Source organism: Ranitomeya imitator, chromosome 7, assembly GCF_032444005.1.
Source record: "Ranitomeya imitator isolate aRanImi1 chromosome 7, aRanImi1.pri, whole genome shotgun sequence".
Lineage (NCBI taxonomy): Eukaryota > Metazoa > Chordata > Amphibia > Anura > Dendrobatidae > Ranitomeya > Ranitomeya imitator.
Genome location: NC_091288.1, coordinates 136,382,071 through 136,395,546, shown reverse-complemented (window position 1 = coordinate 136,395,546; position 13,476 = coordinate 136,382,071). Strand labels below are relative to the sequence as shown.

Below are 13,476 nucleotides of genomic sequence, written 5' to 3'. Positions count from 1 at the left end.
ACTCATCTGATAGTCTCATTAATTGGCTCCCAAATTATATTTCATTAATCAGAATATTAGATGAAAATCTATGAAGTTTTTAATACATAATAAACTGTACATTTTGAAGATTATTTTCATAAAACTATTCAAAATTAGGCTAATATTTATCAGTTTATCACCCTGTTAAATATGCTTATTTCGCACATTTATTTAATCAGGACTTTACTAGGTGCGTTACTCTTAAAGAAAAAATGTCATGATATTTTCATAAAAATGTAGTGGTATATTGAATTGTCCGCAGAAAAACCACATTGCAGCAAAACATAAAAATAGGTGAAATAGTTACGAACAGATTGTCCATTTATAAATATCAGCGCTTGTTCCTCATCGTTTCTGAGATGGAGAAGTCATCTTTCATTCATGGAGTAGAATCACGGCTATCAGCTGTTCCTTCCTTGTGTGTCTTGTCTGATGTCCATGGAGAATGATGGTGAAGGCAGGAGGTGACCGCTCCCACGTGACAAAACCCCCACACCCTCCTAAGAGACGTTATTTATATGTCTCACAGACCACGTGTTCCCTGTATATGGTGTTGACTTATACTCTGAGCCACATATACAGAAATAGCTTTTTGTAATGTCAGCAAGAAGCAATGTGCTCAGTACAGAATTGAGAATAAGAATAATTCAATTAATAATTAATATTTAACACACCCCCCACCCTTTCACTCGCTGCCTGCCTTCTGTCTCTGACAGGTCACTCATGTTTCAGGGAAGGGTCCAGTCAGAAATAAAAACATCTAGTGGCAGCCAGATTAGCGCCTTTGAATATTGTAAGAAGGTTCTACAGTGACAGCTAGTGGTCACAGAAATTATCACATCTGATGGAGTACATGAAAAGCAATCTTGCTGAGGACCTCTAGTGGCAGCCACATTAGAACTGCACCTACAAATATCCAATCAGCCTTCAATTTTGACTTTTTTGAGCCTCCCTTAGGCCGGTTTCACATTAGCGTTTGCATGAGCTGCGGAGGGCTGCGGACTTCCTCTGTGAAGCCCCGCCCTCAGCCGCACCTCCGCCGCTAGCTCCACCTACTTCTGCATGCGGCCTGCGTACCTATCTTTAACATTAGGTACGCAGGTCGTGCGGCTGTATGCGGATGCTTCCGCATGCGTCGTTTTGACGATGCGGCGACCAGCGTAGAACGCAGCTTGTAGCAATTTTTTTTCTCTCTGCATCGTCAAAACGACGCATGCGGAAGCATCCGCATACAGCCGCATGATCTGCGTACCTAATGTTAAAGATAGGTACGCAGGCCGCATGCAGAAGTAAGCGGAGCTAGCAGCGGAGGTGCGGCCGAGGGCGGGGCTTCACGGAGGAAGTCCGCAGCTCATGCAAACGCTAATGTGAAACTAGCCTAAGCTACTCATTTTGACTTCTGTTTTCCTGCCTTTTTTTAAATGTCAGTGGTAACCCACTATACCCATATGCTCTTTATCTGATAGAAGATAGTGCTGTAAAAAAAAAAAAAAAACAGGATGCTCCCATAGGCAGCATAGTTTGAGTTAGGAGGAGGTGTAATAAATGAGAAAAATGTGCTCACCTTGTAAGCCATGCAATAAAGCCTGATGAAGACGGTGTTATCCGTTGAAACGCGTTGTGGTTCAAATACAACCTGGATGTTCGAGTCTTCTTTCTGCGCTCCTGAGACCGATCTTCATTTTCCATGCAATAAAGCCTAGCATTGTTGAACTGCTTCCACTCCTATTCAGATAACAAAATAGGTCCAAAGTGAAGGATGTATCGCTGGTAAAAAAAAGATTTGGGTCTCTGGTGCTGTCCATAGGGAGGTGAGGACCACTGAATTTATTTCAGAATATTTAGAACCAAAACAAAGAATGGTAGTTTACCTTTCAGTTGAATACCCATGGACAAATTTTCAATCCAGTGCGTGGAACCTGATGAATACCCAAGTATTGGATCGGAGACGTGTTCTCGCCTATTCAGCTTTTTGTTAAAACCACTGTGCTTTGACTGGATTGTAAATATTCTGAAATAAGTTCTGTAGTTCTAACCTCCATAAGAGCTGCGCCAGAGACTCCACAATCTTTTCTTATCACATATGCTCTACCTGATGAAAACGTTTGGTTCAAAATGGAAAAGGTTTTTGTTTTAGGGTGTGTGTCCACGGGCCGGAATACATCCGTAATAGCAGCGGATTGAATGCTGTGTACAACTGCAGCGTTCAACCCGCAGCGTCCAGATGTTACAGCATAGAGGAGGGGATTTTATGAAATCCCATCTCCACTATGTGTGCGAACACGCATCCAGCGGCCCTGCGATTCCGGACATGCAGCGCGTCTTTTTAGAACGCAGCATGTCTTTTTAGAACGCAGCATGTCTTTTTACCTTGCGCGACGCTCCGTTGCTGCAAGGTAGATAGCAGGGCCCTATGAATGGGGTGCGGAGATTCCGGATGTGCGCAATGACACATCTGGAATCACAGCGTGTATAGAAGGGGGCAGCGCTTTGGGCGGAGCGAGTTTTCCGCTCAGTCCAAAGCGCAGTCATTACGGACAGTGGACACATACCCTTAGCATTAACACTTTATATTTTTTTGGAAACTTTTTTACTTTTTCTAAGTATCAAATAAGATAACTTGAGAGAAGAATCCAGGATACACATACTACAAGTCTCCAGCACATGATAACCTCATCCTTCTCCTAGTGGAATTGATCTCCTATTCTTTGGAGCAGAATGCTAGCCACAGTTTTCCTGCATAGGTCACTTTTGGTTTTATAAATAACTAATATTTTCTTGTAGGGCTCGGTTCACACTAGTGTAAGCCGTTTTGTTTTAGGAACAGATGTGTCCTATAACAAATACAAGCATACTTTCTGGGTCTCTGTCATTCTACAGGCCATCGTTTTAACGGAACAAAGCATAGCATGCTGGGCCTTTTCTTCTTGAAAACTAAGTAGTCTCCTGACAGAGCACAGATTGCAAGAGTGCACTTTTGCCTAAGTCTCTGTTGTGACATGCTTTTTTGTTTTTTTTTGCTCCTCTATTCAAACAGAAATTGCAATAAATGCTGCACTTTATTTTTTTGTATTGTTGTTTATGAATATTAACTCTACCCCATATATTAATTGCACTTTTAAGGTCACTGAGGATCAAATCAAATTGCTAAGAATTCAGCGTTCTCTTCAAGAAAAACTTGATAAACCTTATTTAGACCATTCATTACATGACACCATCTATAAACTGATATCTGATGGGATGCACAAAAAAGCTGAGCAGCTCTATAAAGAATTCAGGATCCCTGATAAAAGGTAACTAACTAAAAATTATAATGTTTGATTTCTTCTGTTGTGAAATTAGATGTTTGACCTACTTACGAAATGATGTGGTGACCACAAGCGTCAAGTTTCGGGGCAAAAACTGTCAAACTGTCGTACTAATCGCATGAGGATCACATCACAATCCTTGGACTTGCTGTCGGCTTTCCTGACCCAAGCATGACAGCTGCATAGAAATACATTATGTCATGCCCAGCTCAGGAAAGCCTCCGTCCAGTCTGAGGATTGTGAAGACTTAGATTACTGGGTGCAGCTGTTCTGATAGAATTAGAGCTTTAGATTGGGCATGAAGCAGAGCTGAGAAAGCTGCCCCCACCACCTAGGCTCTGCATGTACGACGTCCATATACACAGGCACGGGCTGGGCCGGGTGGCAGAAATGCATATGCCCCCCGGGCCGGTGTCTAAGCAGCTGCACAGGGCCGCTGGAGGACTGGCAGTGACTAATACATAGCGCACCTGTAGTGCGCGGTGGTGTCATCCCGCCAGCAGCCCTGACATGCAGGCTACAGGGGTATGTGAAGAGCAAGCTCCTACGCGCCACTGCCACTCTGAGGGAGAGAGCCAGCAGCCAAGATGAAAGGTCAGCATACCGGCCTGTGTGTGCACGGAGCTCCGGCTTCTCCTGCTCTTATCTGCTATCCCGGCAGTCGGCAGAGAAGGAGAGACGGGGGAGGTGCCGGGACAGTGCAGAGCTGTGAGCAGGAGAAACCGAAGAGCTGCACATGGACATCAGCCGCCCCAGCACCACAGAGGAGAGTGTGTGATATGTGTATGAGGAGAGTGTGTGTGAGCTGCGTGCGTGCGTGAGAGCTGCGTGCGTGCGTGTGTGTGTGAGCTACGTGCTTGTGTGTAATAGCTGTGTGCGTGCGTGTGTGTGAGCTGCGTGCATTTGTGTGTGAGCTGCGTGCGTGTTTGTGTGTGAGCTGCGTGTGTGTGAGCTGCGTGCGTGTGTGTGAGCTGCGTGCGTGTGTGTGAGCTGCGTGCGTGCGTGTGTGTGAGCTGCGTGCATTTGTGTGTGAGCTGCGTGCGTGTGTGTGTGTGAGCTGCGTGTGTGTGAACTGCGTGCGTGTGTGTGAGCTGCGTGCGTGTGTGTGAGCTGCGTGCGTGTGTGTGAGCTGCATGCGTGCGTCTGTGAGCTGCATGTGTGTCATTATACAGTGGGGCCATGCGTGTGCCTGTCATTATATAGTGGGGCTGTGCGTGTGCCTGTCATTATATAGTGGGGCTGTGTGTGTGTGTCATTATACAGTGGGGCCGTGCGTGTGTGTGTCATTATACAGTGGGGCCGTGCGTGTGTGTGTCATTATACAGTGGGGCCGTGCGTGTGCCTGTCATACAGTGGGGCCGTGCGTGTGCCTGTCATTATATAGTGGGGCTGTGCGTGTGCCTGTCATACAGTGGGGCTGTGCATGTGTGTCATTATACAGTGGGGCTGTGCGTGTGTCATTATACAGTGGGGCCGTGCGTGTGCCTGTCATTATACAGTGGGGCTGTGCATGTGTGTGTCATACAGTGGGGCTGTGTGTGTGCCATACCGAAACAGCTGTCTGTGGATGGATACCATGCTTGGCATAGGTGGCTTTCCTTCATAGGATGCTGCCCTTCCCGTGGTTGTTCCTTCCCGGGGAAAGGCCTGGCTATTCACTGCTTGCGTCGAGAAACACGTGATGGTGTCTCCGCAGCTTCTTTACATGCATCTACATATTTCCCATAAGGGATGGGGGCAGTGTTCTGGAATCACTGCGTTGAGAAACACGTGATGGTGTCTCCGCGGTGTTGGATGTTTTGGTCTCCCCGAGGCCAATCATCTGTGCCTTTATTGCCATACAGTGGGGCTGTGTGTGTGTCGTTATACAGTGGGGCTGTGTGTGTGTCATTATACAGTGTGGCTGTGTGTGTGTGTGTGTGTGTGTCATTATACAGTGGGGCTGTGCATGTGTGTCATTATACAGTGGGGCTGTGCATGTGTGTCATTATACAGTGGGGCTGTGCGTGTGCCTGTCATTATACAGTGGGGCTGTGCGTGTGTGTGTGTCATTGGTGCATTCACTCTGTGTCATTCTTTGGACTGCAGACTTGTGCTTCTCACATTGCTCGCAGAGCTGTGGTTATTTGGCGGGTGTGTGGCTGTAAGTTTGTGATTTGCATACATGCGGTCACATGCCGACTAGACTTGCATGGCGAATGCAACTGTATTGAACAAGGCCCAAAACAGTCTAGTCGAAATGTGGCTGGAATATATATATCGCATGCTTGCAGTCACAAGACCACCTGTTGCCGGCACCAGAGAATCTTCATAGCACATGATATGAGGATTCACACATAGTGTCTGTAGACATGTAGCATAAGATCTGACAACCCCTTTAAGGATGAGCCGCTACTCATGGGCCACTGCTGTGTGCTTGCCCCCCAGACCAAAATTTGCCAGTCAACCCCTGCATATACAGTGAGCTGCTTTGCTGCCAGACTAATCCTTCATGACCTTGGACGTATCCATACGTTCAGGTTGCCTGATGTTTACCCATCTTGGACGTATGGATACATCCTGGCGATTTTGCTGATACAGAGACTGTGCACGTGCGATCGCCGCCGAGTGTCAGCTGATTGACACAGCGGACACCCAACACTCAGTACCAGGAGCAATCCCCGCACCGCTCCCGGGACTTTAACCTCCAAAATGCTGCAATCCCAGCAGTTAGCAGAAGGTAAATAAAGCCCATCTTCCTTTGGATCTGCCAGATTGTTGCCATGTTGATCCGATGTTGCCATGATTATATCCAGGTCACCAGGCACTACCAAGATAGTTAGATCAGGCACAGTGCATAACCTAACAAACTTATAATCAGGGGTGGATCTGCAGTACCCTGCCATGTGAATATAGAAATGATAGAGCTGGGGGGGGGAGAGGGGGTGAGTTTGACCTGAATGATGTTGGCGCTGACTGAGACTTGAGTTCCAGAAGATAGCATTTGTGAGCAACTTTAGGAATTTATCTAAAAGTGTAATTTTGGGCATCTCTAACTTAACCCCTTAGTGACCGCCAATACGCCTTTTAACTGACCTGAGATATAAGAGACTTATATCCCCATACAGGTGACAATCCAGTAGCTGTCAGCTGTGCACTATTGCTGACAACTTGCTGCATCAGCCATGATCAGTGTTTGCACCATCCAAATCTATTTAACCCCTTAGATGCTGCTGTCAATAGTGACTACATCATTATAAACGGTTAACAGACTGTGGGGGCTTCCTCTTTATCCCAATTGGTGGTCTCAGATCATGATTGCATGGTCCTGATGTTTGTGATGGAAATTCATGACCAAATAGCGGCCTTAGAGTCTGTCGGCTGTAGTAACCTGTTCAGAAGTTAGTGACATTTAGGTGATAAAAATACACATTTTCATTTTTGTCATGCCACTTTGCATTAATTCCTGAAAATCACCCGAAGGGTTAACAAACGACCTGACTGCAGTTTTCAATATGTCAGGGGGTGCTGTTTTTAAAATGGTATCACTTCTGGGGATTTCCCTATATATATGACCCCCAAATTCACTTCAAACATGGATAGGTCCCTAAAAAAATACATTTTGTAAATTTCCTTGAAAAAAATTTAAATTGTTGCTACATTTTTAATCCTCCTAAAATGCTAACAAAATTAAATAACATTTTGCAAATGGTGCTGTTGTAAAGCAGACATGTGGGAAATGTTATTTATTAATGTTTTGCTGTGGTATGAGTATAGGGATTAAAGGGATAATCATTCAAAGTTTGAAAATTGCTAATTTTTTTTTAAAAAATTCAAATTTCTGAAATTTTTTGTAAATAAACATAAAGCATATCAACCTAAATTTACCATTATCATAAAGTATAATGTGTCACGAAAAAACAATCTCAAAATCACTGGGCTTTGTTGAAGCGTTCCAGAGTTATTACCACATAAAGTGACACTGGTCAGATTTCCAAAATTTGGCTCCGTCACTAAGGGGTTAAAAAAGCTTGTATTGCCAAATGACCAGGATCTTTCTAAGTTCAGCTCAGCTAATTCTACACTTGTGGGACTCCTTCAACAGCCTCCGTTGCCTTAGCAGCCCTGTATCTATGTATCTATTTGCTGCCATGTGCTCTTCAGGCGATGGATCTCCCAGGGTCTTGGATTCTGTCTACCAAGATAAGAATTCTGACAATCCCGCACACTTAGCAAGCTATGCAGGAACTATTAAGCTGCCTTTACACCTTACTTCAAGAAGATCTTTGAGGCATGCTGGCTATTAAAATGCACATTGATTCCTTTGAGAAAGACCCATGCATATTGAATCTAAAATGGTGATGTTTTCAACGTTCCACAATGACCTAATTGATGCAAATGCAGCCTTGGAAGAGGTAGTCTCCAACCTCAGGATTAAAGTACATGATCTGGAAGATGGGTGATGCTGGAATACGATATGGGTGAGAGGCATTCTGGAATCTGTCTCTGACTCTAATCTGCCACAATACTTTAAAAACCTAATGCAAATGATTTTACCTGACTTTGAATCTCAGTGACCTCATGGTAGACAGGATTCACAGGGTGCTCAAACCTAAAAGTTTTAACCCTTCCTTACCTTGAAACACCCTGGTGTGCATTTCTTCAATACAGACGAATGCTTCTTACAGCATTTAAGAAAACTACCCGATCTTCCTGATCCATGTCAGGATCTTGCCGTTTTTCCTCATCACTCAGCTACGACTCTATCCAAAAGGAGAGAATTTGCCTGCCATGTTTAAACTATTGAGGGACAACAACCTCCCTTATAGGTGGAGCTTTCCAGTGAAGATGCTGATTCTGCAGTCTAGAACAGCATATGGCTGTCAGAAACCAGATCAAGTGGGAAATCTTTTGCGCAAATGAGACTTGATACTCCACTCTAAGCCACCAAGGCTCAACCCCAGCATAAGAAATTGGATCCCAAATAATTGACTATCTGAGTTAGATAACCTCTTCAGACTCATGTGCTGGACTCTAGTGGTTTATTTTGGATAATTGCCATGTATATTTTTATTTGCCCTGACCCCCACAAATACTGTGAGTACAGGTCTATTACAGTTTACCCATCTGTAGATGTACTGTTCATTTGCTCGTTTTCTTCTGTTGCTAGTATTTTTGGGCCATTACCTCTTACTCCCATTCTAGCATGTCTCAGGAAATAATATTTGTTCTGACTTCTGATTTCAGTAAATGCATCCAAAACCTCTCAGGTATCCTTTACCTGCAGAAAAGGAGAACTCCAGCAAATTTCTGGATAAAAACATTCAATAAGCTTTATTCCAATAAAGATTAAAATAGACAACCCGGTACTACAAAAATGCAAGAATAAATGCTGCGCATTTCAGACTAAACCTCAGTCCTAACGCATGGATCCAAAATATAATATAAACTATATTAATTAAATCCTAAAGGCCATCACCTTTATTGCCTCTTTTACAGCAGTCTAGCAACCTGAATATGAATGCCAAACCCACTCTGCATATTAAAAAAATACAGTTTTTATTTCCCCTATACGGTGCTGCCCTGTCCAATTTGTGTTGCTGGTCTTGCTTTAACGCCTCCTCAATTCCTGCAATCTCCGTCCACTTGCGCAGGTGGAGAGATAAAATGCAACTCGGCCGCAGGCCCACATGGGCTCTCAAGTGACTATTACCCACAATTCTCTAATATACATTCCCCCGATACAAGTTAGATAAATAGGATGCACCACCAATGACTTAAATAATGAATAAATATATACGATAGATGTCAGGGTGCTACACCTTGCATGGAGATGAGGTGTGGACTAGAGAGAAATAGACCAAAACACAGAATGGTGTGCACACCTGGTACAATACAAAAATTACAGCTTTATTGGATATCAAGGACTTAAAAACACAAAACACTAAAAACATCTAAAAATGCATAGCATAGTAATCATCCAGCACCCCTGAATGATGTATACATGGGGCAGATTGTAACATGTGGAGATACAATAATACCTTGGTGGAGTAAGAGTATCACTAATGAGGAAATATAAGGTCACACAGATGTGACACAACACACAGGGGTGTTGGATGATTACTATGCTATCCATTTGTTTTTAGATGTTTTTAATGTTTTTGTAAGTCTTTGATGTCCATTAAAGTTGTAATTTTTGTATTCTACCAGGTGTGCACATCATTCTTTATTTTGGTCTATTTCTCTCTAATATACTTTCCCCGACTTTAAATTTCTGGCAGACTCCTGGTATTATCGCCCAAACTAACCTCGAAGTTATCACTACCACTCTGCTAAAACTTGCCAAACCTCCAGTTATCCCGGAAATCTTAGGCCAATAAACCCTTCTAAATTCCATACTAGTAAGGTTACACCAGTTTCTGCCTTCTTTGGCTGCACCTGAACAGGTCCGATTTGTGGCTGGTTGCCAATCTAAGGATGGCAATAAAATGATGATAGATTTAATATGAATAGCTGTATAGTCCAGGGCCCCTTGGTGGATGGGCTCACAACTTTTGGCCAAATCTTGTGCTAAGAATCTCATGTGTTTTTTCATATATTTCACAAGCCATTATGCTATCCCCATTTCATGTATCACACATTTCCTTGCTCTAGCACAGATTCATTTTGAGTGCAGCCATTAATCTATTTGCTAGTCCAGGGCCCCTGTCGTATTTCTGTTCCTAGATGCAACAAAGGACTTTGATAGGGTGCTCTAGAGGTATCTAAAAGAAGTGGTCATCTTATTTTGTCTGACTGGCTTTATTAAATCAACTATAATCTCCTCATACTCCAATCCTAACACGATGGTACTCTTTTGGTTTCTTATAATCCAGCTTCAAAACTACGAATGAAACCCACCATGGCTGTCCGTTCCCAATCATTTTCATGCTAGACTTGGAGCTCCTAACGGGTTACATTTACTCTAATCCATACATTTCTGGTATTGAGGTTGGTGCTTTAAATCATGTTATTGGTTTGTAAACTGTGGGCGTGATTATCTCCTGCGCAAATGTAGAATTATCTCTCCGTCCCATTATGGCCTTCTAATCATCCTTTGCTGACATTTCGTATTACAAATTGAATGCCAGTACGTCCCTAATTCTCTCTATTCATGTCCCTGCTCATACAGCATGTGAAATAAGTACTGAATAGGTCACCGATTTTCTCAGTGCTATTGATATGAAATTCTCACCCGATGTCAGTAACAACCCATCCAATCCACACATGCAAAAAAATCAAGTGATAGATGTTCATAAATTATGTATAATAATGAGAAATGACACAATGAAAATTATTGAACTTATGAAGAGAGGCGCAAAAAGCCATGAAAAGTCATGACACCAGCTAATATCTATCAGTAATTAGAAAGCAATCCTGCCACTTAGAGAAAACTAATATTAGCTGGTTCAACTGATGGCCTATAAAAAGGTGTCTCATTACTAAGGTGCCACACACCTTGATTTGTCTCAAGTCCTTCACAAACTTCTTATTGCAAAGCATACTGATGGCATTAGATACAGAAGAACTTTTAAACTACTGAAGGTTCCAGGGAGCACTGTAGGGGCCAGAATCCGGAAGTAGAAAGAGCATCATTTCACCATAAACCAGACACACGTCCAGGTACTTCACACAAGGTTTCAAACAGAGGAGTGAAAAGAATTATCAAAAGAGTTGAACAACAGCCAAGGACCAACTGTGGAGTGCTATAGAAAGACTGGAATCAGGAGGAACAAACAGTAAATAATGTACTCAACCTCCATGACCTGTATGCACGCTCACTATGCAAGACTTAATTGCTGACCAAAAAGCATGTTCAAGCTCTTTTAAAGATTGCTCAACAAAATGTAGTCAAGCCTCTGAAATACTGGGAGAACATAGCCTACTGTATATCACCCCAAACACACCGTACCAACAGTGAAGTTTGTAGGTGGGAACATCACGTTGTGGGGATTTTTTCATGATACAACACTGGCAAACTTCATAGATGGTAATTGAAGGAATGATGAACAGAAAAATGTACAAAAACATTCTTGAAAAAACTTTGCTACCATCTACCAGAATGATGAAGATGAAACAAGGGTTTCAGCAAGACAGTGATACCAAACACACAGATAAGGAAACTCTCAGTTGGTTTCAGAGAAAATAAAGCTGCTAGACGGCCCAGCCAATCACTTGATCTGAATCCAATAGAAAATGTTTGGTAAGAACTAAAGGTCAGAGTTTATAAAAGGAGCATATGAAACCTTAAGGATTTGAAGAGTGTTTTTATGGAAGAGTGGGCCAAAATCACACCTGAGCAATGCATGCGACTAGTTTCTCCATACAGGAGGTGTCTTTGAAGCTATCATCTTCAAAAAACAGTAGATAAAGAAATACCAGCTCACCCTCGCCCTAGGCAGCTGGAGACACGAGATCCAAAGGACATGATGCAATCATATGTGGACGAAAGAAGGGGTTGATCCAGCTCTCACAAAGCACGCCATGTGCGTTTGAAACACGTTACTGCTATGCTGTCCTTTTACTGATTTTTGTAAATTCTTTTTTGCACTTTCTATCAAATAAAACAAAAAATTCTGGATGCTGGATCAATCCCTTCTTTATACAACATCTAAAAAAAAAAAAGAAAAACGCTTCTGTTTGACGAAGTGATTACATTTCCGTAAGCATGTTAAATTCTTTTTTTCCCTGTGTCATTTCTCAATATTGCGCATAACTTGAACATGCACATCTATGGATTGATTTCTTTGCCTGTGTGGATTGGATTGATTCTTAGGCTAGGTTCACATTGCGTTTTAGTGTGAGCGCTAGCGGACAGCGTTGCACGGCGAAATTAACGCCGTGCAACGCGTCCGTTAGCGCTCCCATTGCCCGCAATGTTAAAGCGCATTGCTAGCGCGTGTCACTTTCGGCACGTGCTAGCGATGTGCCGTTCTTTTGTAGCGCGCCTCGGACGCTGCTTGCAGCGTCCGCGGCGCGCCCGAGGTCCGTTCCCCGCTCTCGCAGATCGGGGATCTACGAGAGGGGGGACGTTTAACGCGACCCCGAAAAAGACATTGCGTTAGCGCAATTCGCTAGCGCTTAGCGCTAAACGGATTGCACTAACGCAATGTGACCCTAGCCTTACAGACATCTGGTGACTATTTCATAGCAATAGCATTTTTAGAAGTATATTTACTTGGCTCCTATAATCTTAATTACAAAGCCACAAAAAGAGGACTAAAAAGCCTCCAAAAATTCAAGAAATAATATAGCAGAAAAGGGGCAGCAGTGCTTACCTGTCCAGGTCTCTGAACAAATGCACTTTCCGAATACTGCAAACCCATGCAGAAAAGATGGCGGCAACACAGGTGCAAAATACTAATACGAATAAGACAACCACTCACAGCCTACCAATTTATGGAGGGGGTGATTACTCAGTATATGATTGCACAAAAGAGGCTTGTATAGGGCGCTGTTCACATGCAGGTAATGCACAGTGTCTGGGTTACAGCCTATCAGTCGTGCCTATACTATTCGATCAGGCAGGCAGCTGCCATCTTTTCTACATGGGTTTGCTGCATCCTGATAGTGCATCCTGGCATGCATGGCCCCCTCATCCCTATCTTGGTATGCATGGCCTCTTCATCCCTATCCTGGTATGCATGGCCTCTTCATCCCTAGTCTGGCAGGCATGCCTTCCTCATTCCTATCCTGGTATGCATGGCCTCCTCATCACTAGCCTGGTAGGCATGACCCTTCATCCCTAGCCTAGTTGGCATGGTCCCCCTCATCCCTATCCTGGTTGGCATGGTCCCCCTCATCCCAATCCTGGTATACATGGTCACCTCATCCCTATTCTGGTATGCATGGCCTCCTCATCCCTAGCCTGGTAGGCATGACCCCTCATCCCTAGCCTGGTTGGCATTGTCCCCCTCATCCCTGTCCTGTTATGCATGGCCCCTTCATCCCTATCCTGGTATGCATGGCCTCCTCATCCCTAGCCTGGTATACATGCCCCCCTTATCTCTAGCCTGGTAGGCATATCCCCCTCATCCTTAGTCTGGTAGTTATGGACCCTCATCCTTATCCTGGTATGCAGGGCCTCCATCTCCGTTCTGATATTTAGGGCCCCATCCTTATCCTGGTA

The 13,476-nt window shown here is 43.7% G+C and overlaps 1 protein-coding gene across 1 annotated transcript in view; it reads left to right on the top strand.

The window, feature by feature from the left end:
• Nucleotides 1-13,476, top strand: part of VPS16 (VPS16 core subunit of CORVET and HOPS complexes) — a 412,925-nt gene that overhangs the window by 326,867 nt on the left and 72,582 nt on the right. The window contains exon 21 of the mRNA XM_069733839.1: nt 3,145-3,314. Within this exon, the coding sequence (XP_069589940.1) occupies nt 3,145-3,314 (170 nt within the window). The remainder of the gene's footprint in view (nt 1-3,144; nt 3,315-13,476) is intronic.